The sequence below is a fragment of the Echiichthys vipera genome, assembly GCF_963691815.1.
Source record: "Echiichthys vipera genome assembly, chromosome: 11".
In the NCBI taxonomy this organism is placed as follows: domain Eukaryota; kingdom Metazoa; phylum Chordata; class Actinopteri; order Perciformes; family Trachinidae; genus Echiichthys; species Echiichthys vipera.
In genome coordinates this window covers 11,734,588-11,748,215 of record NC_139836.1, presented here as the reverse complement: position 1 = coordinate 11,748,215, position 13,628 = coordinate 11,734,588, and the positions used below count along the sequence as shown (strand labels likewise).

At 41.4% G+C, this 13,628-nt stretch overlaps 1 protein-coding gene across 1 annotated transcript; it reads left to right on the top strand.

Annotated features, from left to right (window-relative positions):
* Positions 1-3,880: 3,880 nt before the first annotated feature.
* npas4l (neuronal PAS domain protein 4 like) lies at positions 3,881-9,177 on the top strand (the record flags this gene model as incomplete). Its single annotated transcript, XM_083922598.1, has 9 exons — positions 3,881-3,984; positions 4,968-5,131; positions 5,315-5,460; positions 5,561-5,660; positions 6,310-6,571; positions 6,659-6,768; positions 7,531-7,666; positions 7,757-9,033; positions 9,149-9,177. Exons 1-9 carry the CDS (start codon positions 3,884-3,886, stop codon positions 9,175-9,177), a joined length of 2,325 nt encoding a protein of 774 aa, XP_083778724.1. The 5' UTR covers positions 3,881-3,883.
* Positions 9,178-13,628: the final 4,451 nt, after the last annotated feature.

Genomic DNA, 13,628 nt, shown 5'->3' with positions numbered 1-13,628 from the left:
GACTCTGGATGCTTTTGGATGGAGCTACAATCAATCAAAGCAATGAAACGCCAGAGCTTGCTCTTTGGAAAATGGCAGCTGGGTCACAAAACTAATACAGCGGTACACTAAAATGTGTTTCTGAAAACATTTAATGCAAGAAATAGGCAACACAATTACAGAATATGAAGTCATATTTGATCAGTGCTGCCTAGTTTGAGGGTTTTATCTGATTTTCCTGAGCCGGGCCGGAGAGTGATGCTGTCTGTCATCGTCTTAAACACACTGAAATTAATTAACGGTTGTGATTTGTCTGTCTAGGCCCAGGTCAGCTAAAATCTGTCTGAATGGGAGAGAGGCCAGACCTCTCTGCTTGAATAAATGAAACATGAGTTTGGCAGATTTTTCTGGTTTCGAGGCTAAAACTCTACACAGTGCCCTGTCTAACTACCAGCCGGGACAAGGACCTTAGGAAGAATAGCTGCTTCAATGCAGGAGCTAATGAGGATCCTAAATAAACGAACAAGAGTACCAGATTTGGACCAAGAAATTATTAAATATTGTCCTTTTTTTCTCTATTTTTATTTTTATCCAGTCTTTTTTTTAGGAGGAGAGCTGCAAAATCATACAGCTAAACTTGGATTTAGACTTGTGGAGGCGTCCCACCAAACGCATAAATGATCATGTCAAGCTACATGTTTCCACTCAGTGAATTTGATTGTTTAAAAAAAAAAAAAAAAAAAAAGTCAGATGCATTGTGATTTCCACCTCTTTATCTATGGATTTCTGCCTCCTCTTGGAGCTGCTGTATGTGTCACTTTATAGATACCAGGTCTTTGAACCCTGCAGCTCCCCAGTTTATGCTTCCTGCTGAAATCCAGAGTGCTGAATCTTTCCCAGCAGGCCTGTCTGATAGCCCTCATCGTCTACTTCAGTGGGTACTCTGAAGCCATGGTGCCACCACCCCCCCACCCCCGAAACTGGCTGTCAGACTACCTAATGAGACGTGTGCGGCTGTATTGAGGGGGGTCCCATCATTAGAAAGTGTCTCACACTGAACCCCAGCTCCAATCTTTGCCTCTGCTACCAGTAGCAGCCGGGCAGTTTGTTCTTGTCTGTCACCAGCCCCGTGCTATAAAGCCAGTGTTATCTGCAGTGTTAAGTGCAGGCCACAGACGTAGGGTCAGCTTAAAGCGAGGCAGCAGAGACACCCTGTCCCGCCTGGCCCCGCCGCACACAGGAAGCAGGGCTACGCTGGGTCCATCTGTCTGGCCCCGGAGCCTTCCTTCGGCCAGTAACGCAGGCGCTAATGCAAGGAGACACTTGGCCAAATTACTCTCTAATTTCCCCTCAGGACTAAGACGATCCCACTGGCCCTTGAGAATCAGACTGAGGATTTGTTCGGAGTGATTTGTTTTGTCTTGTCCCCCCCCCCCCCCCCCATATCATTGTGCAATTCCCTCACTCAAGTTCTAGTTCTCTGCTGCGTCGTTGAGGCCACTAAGTTGGGGATTTGAGAAAAGAGGCATTAAAAGAGCATGAGCCCTCAGAGGACAGAGGCTGCGAAATGATGGAAAAGAAAGTCAACATTTCACAACACTGAGAAACAATGAAAAACTCCTGTAAGCCTTTTGTGAAAGGCAAGGCTTCTAGTATGCCTTTGTCATGTTTTGTGACGCCCATAATCCATTCATCTGGTAAAGGAACTCATTTTGTGTGAGTGAAAAAAATCAGCCTCTCAGTGCGTCACATTTGCAGACCTGCAGCTTAATTCCCCTCCATCAGGGTTTTAATTGAGTGACTAACACATGCAGCTAAAGCTCTTTGAATAAGAACTGCCATAGATGACTGCCGAAGAAATCTGTTGAGAAATGAAACGATGATGCATCAAGCTGGTTTTCTGCAGAGATTCAAATGATAATAATTTAAATAATAATGGCATCGCAGTTTGAACTCTGACGCTCTGCTCAGGCTGTTGTGTCTTTAACATGCAGGATTAATTATAATTTTAAATTATTATAATATGCCTCCATTCTTACAATTTTCTTCCATGCAATTAGTGTGTAGTATTATTCTTACTGACTACTAACTATTTTATGTAGTATGTGTGTAGGAGAGACAGGGGCAGGTAGTATCCTAGTAGGCAGATTAACAGGATTTTATTTACAGTAATGTTAAGCTTCTTATAGAAAAACTTATTTTATTATTTTGTGTTTTTCATATGCTTATTTCTGTTGAAAAGAGGAGCTCAAGCCCAGTCTTAGTTTTGGTTAATAAAACCATACAATCCCTGTCGTATAGGGAGGCTAGTTGGAGAATTGAGTGATGAGATAGCATCACGAGATAGTTGTTTTACTGTGGAAGCAGCTCTATTCTCAGAATAAATAGCAATAGTCATGCACTGACAAAGTATATTAAGTTTCAATCATTTAATGAAATATTTAAGAATAAATATATGAAATAAGTAAGGATTATGTTTGCATGGCCTCAAGCAATCTCATGTTTCAGATGTATACAAGTTGTTGTGAGACAGAACAAAGACACATTTCACCTCACACAAGTCAAGTCAAGTTTATGTAGCACAATTCAACAACAAGACAATTCAAAGTGTTCCACACAGAATATAAAAAGCATTGAAAAGAAACACAGCAATGGCATTTAAATCCCATATAAAATGACATTCAAATAAAATAAACAAAAGATTGGGACATTTCTGAAAAGGAAGGGTTTCATTCATACAACAGTTGAAATGATCCAATAGTATTGCACTGAAAACTAAAGTTTAGAGAAAAACCTGAAAAAAATAAAGGAAGTTTTGTGTATCAGAAAAGTATTTTTCTTATTTCCCCATTAATCATCTCATGACCCCTGGGATTTATCTTGTGACCCTTTGGAGGGACCTGACCCCTAGTTTGGGAACCAGTCAGGAGCCTAACTGTATATAAAGTCTTTAAGCTGCTGCACATTGATGCATCAGTGTTAATTATGTAATTTATTATGACAAATCATTCACAGGGGTCATTTTATACAAAAGCACTTTGACTTTTGATGCTTTAAGTAACTTTATTTCTAACTCTATAACTATAATGAACTATATTTCATTTAGCTGGTAGCCTAATACTACTGCTTTTTCTGTACTATTTTACATTTAGAACTTTTACTTTTAATAGCCTCTTTTTTCAATGGGTAAAAAAAAGTATGGCGTCTCTAGCATTATATATATATATATATATTAGTTCTGTTTTCAAATGTATATGTTTAAACACGGGGTCATCTGACCCTTCCGCCGGGTAAATAGTCCCTCAGTGTCAGACGTTTATACAGTATGTAAACTAATTAACCTACTAATGAATTGTCGCACAAGACTCGGTAAGTTTTATTTTCATACAATATTAATATTTGTCTGTTGTTTAATTGATTAACAAAATGTTTGCACAGATCAAGGATCGACACCTGCAGACGGTTGAAATCATACTATATACTATAACGCAATCCTGCTATATTTATGACATCTCGCATCATTACGTCGCCAAATCGGATCCTGCGTTCAAACTGGATTATTTTAGGGCTCACTTCACTAAATATAACCCGCCTCGATCGTTGTCATCGCGTCACAACCAGTAACATTATCCCGTCTAGTGTTTTTTCTTCCCCACCGGCTGAGTTGGATGAGAGGTGTCGGGTTTGGGGCTATAAAAGGAGGGGACGCGCACATGGGCTCCACACTCATCATCCAGACCAGAGCCTGCAGAGGTAATGTATTTTCTCCTCACAGGGGGATTGCTGTTAATTTCCTGGGCCAACTTTATTCAATCAGTTTTTACTCCAAGTGTGTTTTCACCAGGGAAATACCCTTCTGACTGAATCTGTATGTTCTACTCTAGGTGGCTACATCGGCGTCAAAATGACTATTTGGTGCAACTCCTGCAGATGTCATGTCAGTGCTCCGTGCACCTCTCATCATCTACCCGAGGATCACCGCAGCTCCTTCTGCAGGAGGTTCAGGTCAGTGACGCCCCCCTTGCTCCTCTCTGCTCCACGTCCTCTAGTGGATGAATCAACACATGGCTGTTTAGAAAATGAGAAGACCCCAACTCTGCTGCCTGCAGTGCTTGCACCGCAGGGAGTACTTAATCCAGTTTTCTCCTGTCTGCAGCCTGGCACTGTGTATGATACATAGTTTACTAATCCGGCAACAATGATGCTGTTACTGCATTTAAAAAAATCAAATCAAGCTGGTTCAGATTAGCTGCTATCAGGATGCTTTGGTGCATAATCAGCCTGGAACAACATCTCCATTAATCATTTCTGAAATATATAGAATAATACTAATTGTGGTATAATATTCAATAGACAGACTTAAATACTTCTACTTATTTGTGAGTATCCCTAAAAAAATCCCAAACACGTGCTATTAATTGCATCATTTGAATGGGTCTTTGTTATTAAAGTGCTTAGGTACAATCATGATAGAATTCTCCTTTTGTGGCACTTTGTGTGTCTTTGTGACGTGGGGCGCCCCGCTCCGAGGACACCCACTTTATAAGGCAATGAAGGGAGCAGCAGAAGCCCATCCTCCCCTTTGTGTGTGACGCCCACGCTGAAGCCCTGGCAGCTATAAAAGCCCCGGGCTCTCTGTGGATGGGCCCAGACTGATACTGATCACACAGACAAAGTCTATTGAGAGCCCTCGCGTCTGCCGCAGACACGACAGCCTCTCATATCAGCAGTTTCCATAGGAACCCTTGAGGAAGAGACACCAGGCTGAATTGTGAGGGAAAAAAGGCTAAATCAGTTCAGGGCAATTACGCCTTTTGTCTTCATTTGATTTCTTTGTCCCACACTTGCCTCATAGAGGAGGATCGCCTTAGACAGATTTTTTTTTTTTTTCGAAATGCAAGTGGCAGTAGACAAAACTTTGCCTGCCAAAGTTTAGTTGTCTCAGTTTTCGTCCAACGTCTGACCTCAGTGACCATGGTCTCTCACAGATCCACCAAAGGAGCATCCAAAGCCAGACGGGACCACATCAATAATGAGATCAGGATTATGCGCGCTCTGCTGCCCATCACTGAGGAGGACCAGGAGCGTCTCTCCTACCTGCACTCCATGGCCGCCATCTGCGCCTACATCAGGAAGTCTGTTCTCTTCCAGGGTAAGTCTTCACACCTCTTTAATATCTTTGATCCTCTAATCTACATTCAGTCTGCGTCATTGCTAAACTAAACGGGACTAGTTTAGCAGTACCACAGGGACTACATCAAAGATTAAAAGCTGTGACAACTTGCAGAGATGAATAAAGTGTAACTAAGGCTGAACTCACTCTCTCCTCCCCAAGGACTCCCAGCTGGAGCGAGATCACGCTGCTCTCTGCCACACGAGGCCTTTCTTCAAGCCCTGCACGGCTTCATCCTGGTCACGACCGCACAGGGGAAGCTGGTCCATGTGTCCGAGAATGTAACAGAATATCTCGGTCTTTCCATGGTGAGTCAATATAAACAACTTTTGGTGCTTGACTGTTTAATTTACTGCACATGTGGACGTTAATGTGTTGTATCTAATGGTAAAACCTTATTTTTTCCAGATAGATGTGGTTCAAGGAGACACTTTCTATGACATGGTGGAAGGCTGTGACATTGATATTGTTAAATCAAACCTGGACATTGAAAACAACTTATCGTCAGGTAAGTTTAAAGACTTTAATGTTACTTTAAAGGTTTCATTCATTGTGAAAAGTGAGATTTCCATGTGTTTTTTAAATGATAAAGTAGGTTAAGGTGAGGTATAATTACAGTGAAAGGATAAAAACACAGCCAGGATTCAGAAACTGTGTCTTTAAACAGACCGTCAGGACCTCTGTACATGATGTCACAACTATACTACATATAGATAGAAAGTGCTGCTGTAGTGCCATTACAGTCATTCCCCGGCTGCAGTGACAGTGCAGAAATGTTGAGAAGCAGATGCAGAAGATCCGGTAATACAGACTGGGCTTTTTCGGGAGGGGGGCTTAAAGGGACAGAAGCTAAAATGGACTGTGTAGGGTGAATACAGGTATATTCACACAGACAGTATGAGAAAAAGAATGTGTTTTTTGAACATTAAAGCATGTAAACATGTTCTACTAGAAAAGGCAAGAATGAATCTGACAATTAGCACAATGTAGAACATTTTAAACTTCAATTACTGTGTATAATTATCACAAATATAACCATAGTCTCATAATACTGGTATTCTCAGTAAAAAAATAATTTAATTCATAGTGAAACTTCTAAAAATTGCTATCCTATTCATACTGCTGAAAGACTAAACTGACGTGTTATCTTTCTTCAGAGAGGAGCTTTATATGTTGCATGCAAACCTCCAAGGCCTTCAAGCTGCAACACGGCAGCTGCTGCTCCATGATGGTCAGAGGGAGCTTCCAGTCTTTCCCTCAGCCCTGCCCGTCGTCTTCAGCCGGTCCCACCAACCAGCCTCTGTTTGTGGCCCTCTGCACCCCCACGGTCAACCGCCTGCAGAGCTCTGACTCCCACTTCTGTCACAGCTTCAACAGTGTCCACAGACTCGATATGACCTTCACCCAGCTGTCAGACAGGTGCATTCACAGGTCCTCACTTTCACAAATATAACAAGAATGTGCTTGTATTGGTTTCTGACAAACATTTTTGTCCTTCTTTTTCAGTGTTTTATATTTTTTGGGGTATTCGGCAGAAGAAATGACTGGTCGATCGTGGTACAGTCTTGTCCACCCTGAGGATCTTTCTTTGAGTGCAGATTCTCACAGAAGTTTAAGTAAGTGTACAATTTACACAGGTTGGATACTTAGACAGCCTATTTCAAGACACAAGTTAAGGCTCCAAACTGTTTTGAAAGTCCCAAATCATGAACATTTTGAGGTTCATACTTATTTTACTTATACTTGTACTATTTTGGGTTTCTACTAGAATGTGCTTTCTCATACTGTTTATCTAAATATACAGTATATACTACTACTACTACACTATATACAGTACAGTTGTGACATCACAACTGTACAGAAGTCCTGACAGCTCATTTAAAGACAAAGTTTCTGAATACAACCGTGTAAAATTCTCTGTGGATTGAGTGTTTGGATACTTTCCCTGTATTTATATAGCAACTCAACATGCTTTATAGTAAAAAAAAAAAAAAAAAAAAAAAAGACATGACAGTTTAACTTTTTACACAATTGGACATTTTTAAGTATTTTTTAACATTAACACCATCAAATTACTGCCATTTAAACATACAGCAAGCAAACAGTATTCAAGTCTAATGGTCCATTTTCAACCCCCATATTAATCTAAAACAACATCTGAAAAGATTTGAATGATGTAAGAGATGTTAAATATTTACATAGTACAAATGTGTAAACAACGACCATGAATTGAATGGATTTTCTTTAATTTTGTGTCAATTCTGCAGGCTTCCAGTAAGACATTTGGGGTTGGAGTGCTGGTTTCGTTTTGTACATGTCTTAAAGTTTGTGAGTGTGCGTAATAATAACCATGAATGTTTCTTTCCTGTCCCGTCCAGTGCAGGCAGATGAAGGCTTCCAGGTAGAGATGGTGCTCAGACTCCAGTGCAAGGATCTCTCATGGACCTGGAGCTACATTCGAGCTAACAAGGACACTGAGTGCCAGGGCGTAAGCTGCACTAACTTTATCATCAGGTATGACGAACTTTCCAGCAGACTTGAGCTGACGGTGAAAGAAAGTTTCAATGTTTTTCACCGTCTTAATAGATTGTTTTGCTCTTGCAGTGAAACAGAGGCCACATTTCTGCAGAAGAAAATCAGCAGCGACGCCTTCAAGCCATCATCTCTGGCAAATTTGTGCCATTTCGCAGGTCAACAGTCGCCACAAGCTCAGAGCCCCAGCAGCACTAAATGCTTTAAAAGACAGAGGGAGTCTAACAGCCACAGTGAGGAGCCAGGTGCCAAAGTTAGGAGGGAGTCAGAGCAAGACATATACTATGTGGCGTGCATCTCCTCCCAAGGCAATTGCTCACCTGTTCCCTCGGGTGACAGCACTGCTCTCTTCACCCCTCCCTACAGCCCGGCCTCCTCTGGCTCCTCTCTGCAGCAGGAGTTCAGCCATGACCTCCTGATAGATGTGCATGGATACACAGATCAGCTGTTGTCCTCCCCTGAGTGCTCTCCTCCCTATTACTCCTACCCAGAGGCAGGGCTCACCTGTCACCAATCACCCTCGGATGCCCTCCCTGCAGCCGCTGAGCAAACCTTTGACCAGGCTGCCTTCAGCACGCTCAACGCTCGTTCTCCACTATCCTCCTCATCTCCAACGTATCATTTCCAAACTTGTTCGGCTGATGCTCGATTAGTTCCAGACTGCCTGTCGGTGTCGGACATGTGTGAGAGCCCAGTGGATTGTGCTCTGCATCAAGATGACTTTAGCCTCCTAGAGCAGCCACAAGGGGGCTGCCTCGTCGAAGTGCATCATGTCCCCAACCAGGTGTTGCCCGCACTTTCTAGTCTTCCTACCCCTAATCAATCCCCCACATCCACAGAGTCTGACCATTACAACGAGAGGGAACAGGCAGAGATCAGTATTCTGGCTCAGCAGATCTCTTCCCTAGCCAACAGCTTTGCCGTGTGTCACACCCTCAACCCACTTCAAAACATGGCCCAATCTACAAACACCATCGCCCTGCATTCAGCCTGCGACTGGCCCCATCACCCTCCTCTCCCCTCAGCCCCTCCTGTTAAAAGCGAGCTGGTCCTCGATGACATCGTGTTCGACAGCATCCTGAAAGACCTGGACATGGTCACAAGGAGAAGCAGCATGTCCGTCCCCGGTGTTGAACCGTACGGCTACCAGCAGGGCTTGTTGCGCTGCAGGAGCGGGTCCCATCATTTGGAGCAGGAGCCGATATGTCTCTTCCCGACCATCACAGAGGACCCGCTGCCCGCAGAGCAGTTCACCACCATGGATCCCTTCCGTTTGCAGTCGGGACGCCATGACCAAAACACTGGGTTGCATCAACTCAACCACTATATTCAGAGTGGCCTTCAGCAAGGTAATGTCTACCAAACAATCCAGCCACTGAAGAAATCCTTTCCCTTGATATATTTACTCCTGGATACATGTATTAAAGTTACATTTTACTAATTTTATTTTCTGTTTCTTTTCAGATGGACTTGCTGAGGAAAACCTGTACTGAAATAAGTCTGTGACTTACTGTACTACCACTTGTATGACATATTGTCAGGGCAATCTTCCTTCGCTGGTTTTAAAGACGAAAGCGAGCAAAGAATGTAGAAAAGCATCTAAAGTAGAACATCATATGCTCTTCAAGAATACAGCTTGGTCTTCATTTCTCAACACTGTGTTTTATGTTTTCTGATGCTTTATATTTTATGGAAAGGTACTTTAAAAAAAAAAAAATCTGTCTGACAACACTTACGAAATGGAGGTAAATTTGTCTTCTAATGCTGAGTTACCACAGTTTACTATTGAGCACTTTATCAATGTCACTGCCACAAGAACTTTATAAATGAGAAGGCGTGTTGATTTAAAGGAGTATTATGTAGATTTCAAAGCTACCTGTATAACCTTTAACGCATCCTTGTAACAAAGAGCCATTTGTAAATGTCTGGTTTTAGGTGCCTTAAAACATGTAGGGAAGACACTTATCAGACTGCTAAAACACCGATAACTGATCTTTTTTCTCAGTATGTCATTAATGCTTTCATGCTCTTCTATGTAATAAAGAAATCAGTCAGATAATGATGATTGTTTTATAAACACCTACCTCAATGGTACATCTAAATACATTCCAAGGCTGAATTACATAAAAAAATTAACTGTGTTTATTTTTAACATCCCTTCGAACTCTCACTTAATTCACTTTACTTCAAAGTGAATCTTAATGTTGTGTTTTTTTCATTCCACATTGGTTTTTTTCATGGTACTGGTACTGCATTTTCTGAATGTTCAATGTTATTGTGTTATATGCAGTTTGGTTCAAATGTTTGAAATGTAAATAAAACAAATGAAAAATGCATTGGGTTGTTAATATCATAATGAGGGTATTTAAGATATATTCTTCCACAAAAACTCATTGCATAATAAACATGATTCTCCTCTCCCTGACATGAACAGTAAATGCAGCCATCACTCTGTTATTTTACTCATTATTACCTCTAACCACAATCACTACCACATCTCACTTTTACACCATTAGTTAAGATAGTAGGCATATGTCAGATCAATCTGTGAATCAACATTCACTCTGTCTAGCTGTATTTGTTATCCATTCAGGGGAGGGGAAATCTGTCACTTTAGCTGCTAAATGCTTCACTTGTTTACCAGCTAGTTGCTAACTTTGTGTGTCTACTGTTTGGTTCTGAGCAGAGGTAGTATACAGTGGGTTTACAAAAGCTTTTTTTTTTTTACCCAAAACGACATTTGGAAACAATAATGATGAGGTTGGTGATAGGTGCCAAAAATCTCCCTAGAGCTGAGAAAGACAACTTTTACATTACACTTAATGACTTGAGCCACTGTTAATGTAGAAATATTGATGAGTACAGCTACATCTTTGAACGATTCATAACAACTTTATTTTTTTTACAGCTTTTTTATGAGCACTTTCTCTGCATCTGATCAGATTGTTAAACAGCCCCAGCACAACATCTGCTGCACTCTTCAGTGCTCCATTGATTTTTACATCTTGTGGCTGGTCACACCAATGAGAGCATATAAACTGTATACAGAGTAATCAATTACATGTTTGGACAGATGTGCAGAGTCAATGCATAAATGAATAGACAACAAAGTGAAACTGACTGAGGTGACTGATGGATCACTGTGGTTAAATACATGTGTGGCACTTGCAACACAGGGGGCACTACAGTCATGCTGCACACATGGTGCACTGTGTGCAATGCAGAAACCCCATGCTTTTCGCATGCGAGTTAAATCAGCCACTAGATGGAGTGATAGCTCCAACAGCCTCCCAGCAACACAGATACCTCCATGCCACTAGAGAGGTGTGTGCCAATGAGAGCGCAAAAGGACATCATTCAGTCTGTTCATGAGCAAACAGTCCAGATGCCTTGTCTTATCCATGGAGACCTAATTAGGAGTGATGTCTGTTGAAGGGTACAATGGCAAATAAAGATCCTAACAAGTCCCCACATCTGCTGCGCTCCAGTCTTCCTGCACCACTCAGCGTTAGCTGGAATGATAATGATTTCCCCGAGGCACAGTGACACCGTGTCCGTGGCATCGGCACGTTTGTCCAAACCAAGGTGACAGCAAGAATCCACCTCTTCACTTCACTGGCACAAAAAGTGAAAACTCCCAACAACCGCACATCTCTCCACATTACAGAACACAACAGTAAAGAGAGTTTGGCAGTTTTCTGTAGCTATGGATACATGATTATTATTAGATCAGGCATGGCTTTGTGTTGTGAAATATCACTTAGCAATCAATAAAAAAAATATCATTGCATTGTTATAAGTGGTAGCAGTAGTAGTGGATGTTTGTGTGGCTGATGTTAAATACTGAAAACACATAAATGTAACACACATACATGCAAACACACTCACTTTCTCTCTGTAACTTGGGTATGTCTTAATTACACAGGCGGCCCTCCTGCCTCCCTGATATTAAATTAAGATGATGTGCAATTTAATTGACAAACCCTATGCCTCACAGGAGTGTTGAAGTGCTGTAGGAGTCTGCCACTGGAAGTGAGTGATGAAATGCAGCTTGAATGATGCTATGATTTATATCCGGGATCTAAGAGCGGCATTAGGGCTGGAGATGATGCCACAAAGTAGAAGTGACAAAAGAGAAACACAGAAGAAACTGTCACCTGCTCTACTTCAGTAACTTCGAAAGTGCTTTATCAGGTGGATGGCTACAGGGTGGATGCTGAGGGAAAAGCGCAGCAGTGCAGTTAAACAGAGCAACTCATGTATGGGATTCTTTTCAAAGCCGTGCCTCCCACAAGCAGCCAGGTTTTCATATCCTCCCTCACTGCTGGTTTCTCACGAATGATTACCTCATTTACTTGCAAAGAAAATCTCTCTAAATTGAAACTCTTACTGATTTCAGACAACAGGGCCTCAGGTGGCGCAACCGTGTCTTCATTTATTTACCAGTGTTATGCTTTTATTGTCAGTGCAACCAGACTATTGAAAGCTTATCTCGTAGTATACATTTATTCTGAAATAGATGAAGATGTGGAAAGCAAGTATGCTATTTGTCTATTTTGCTCGGGGATTTGTTTGGCAGATGGAAGAGGTGACACGGATGATAGCCGCCAAGGTCACAGAAAAGTGTTGCAAGCTGTCATGAGGGAAACCTGAGCTGTTATTGTATGTTAACCCGAATCTGCCTTTTCATCCTGCTCAGAGTGTAATTCATTTTCTCCCTGTCTCAACATATAAAACAGCCCACAATTGTTTAGGGTGAATCACATTTCCATGTCTATAACGTCGTTGTCCCACTTTTCAAAAGAGGCACCTGACTATTGTTGGTTCAGTCAGCACACAATGCCATTATAATTGGGTTAAACAAAAAGACCAAAATAGAGCGTGTTCCTTCAGGACCTCTCCTCTTCCTCCTGTTGCCATGCCTGAAACCACAGCTCTGATTAAACACTGGATCTCAGTCATGCAGAGTCAACACATCCCGTTGATATTCATGAGAAAAAGGCCAGCCAACCAGGGAGAAGAATACAAACTGCAACATAGCAGCACAGCCTACTTGCATATGAATGTATGATTTGTTTTTTAGCGTTCTCTCTCAGGGAGTTAAGGCAAAGCACCTGTCTACAGAAGGACCATAGGCATCCCACTGTGGCAAGATTTGTAAAACATGTTATCCTTTGTTGATAGAAATCCTTGTGTATTGAAAAGAAATTTTTTGTAAAAGAATTTCCATCAGGCACTTCATAACATGTGCCCGGATGTGTGCTTCACAGTAATCCAAAACACATTTTCATGGGTTAACACTTAAGTTATTTTTCCTGCAGAAGCAATAATACTGGTTTTAGGGAGGGAAAAAATAATACATTGTGTATTTAGCCTCTACAAGCTCTACTTCCAGAATTCAGAAAAATCAATACTGTGCTTGAAATTCCAATACACAGCAGCACAGAGGTGGATCTCTGCAAGATACAGTTTGATTTTCCAAGATCTGCTGTTGTTTTTGTGGTAATGTGGGTATTTAAAGTAATTGATGAGAACGGCTGTGATTGTTAGTGATTAACCGCATGTGGTTGTACAGCCTGAAGTGCATCATATACGGTATACTGTATGCTTCTGCCCCTATATGGGGTATGTACAAACATGTTTATCTCTCTACTTTTGCAGAATCCCAGGGGCCAACACAAATAAACATGAAGGACTGTATATCATGGATGGCATAGATAGGATTGAAGATGATTAGAGAGCAATTAAGTGAGATGCAATTGTTAATTTATTCATCGATAAATAGAATCAAATAAAAAAGTTAATTCAAGTAAATTATGCTAAATTAGCAAATAACCGATGCAGATGAATTAGAAATTGGTATTAACACCTAATTAAATGGTGGAATGTGCAAATCAATTTTATGACCCAGTTTCTAATGGGGAAATAAACAGCTGCATATTTA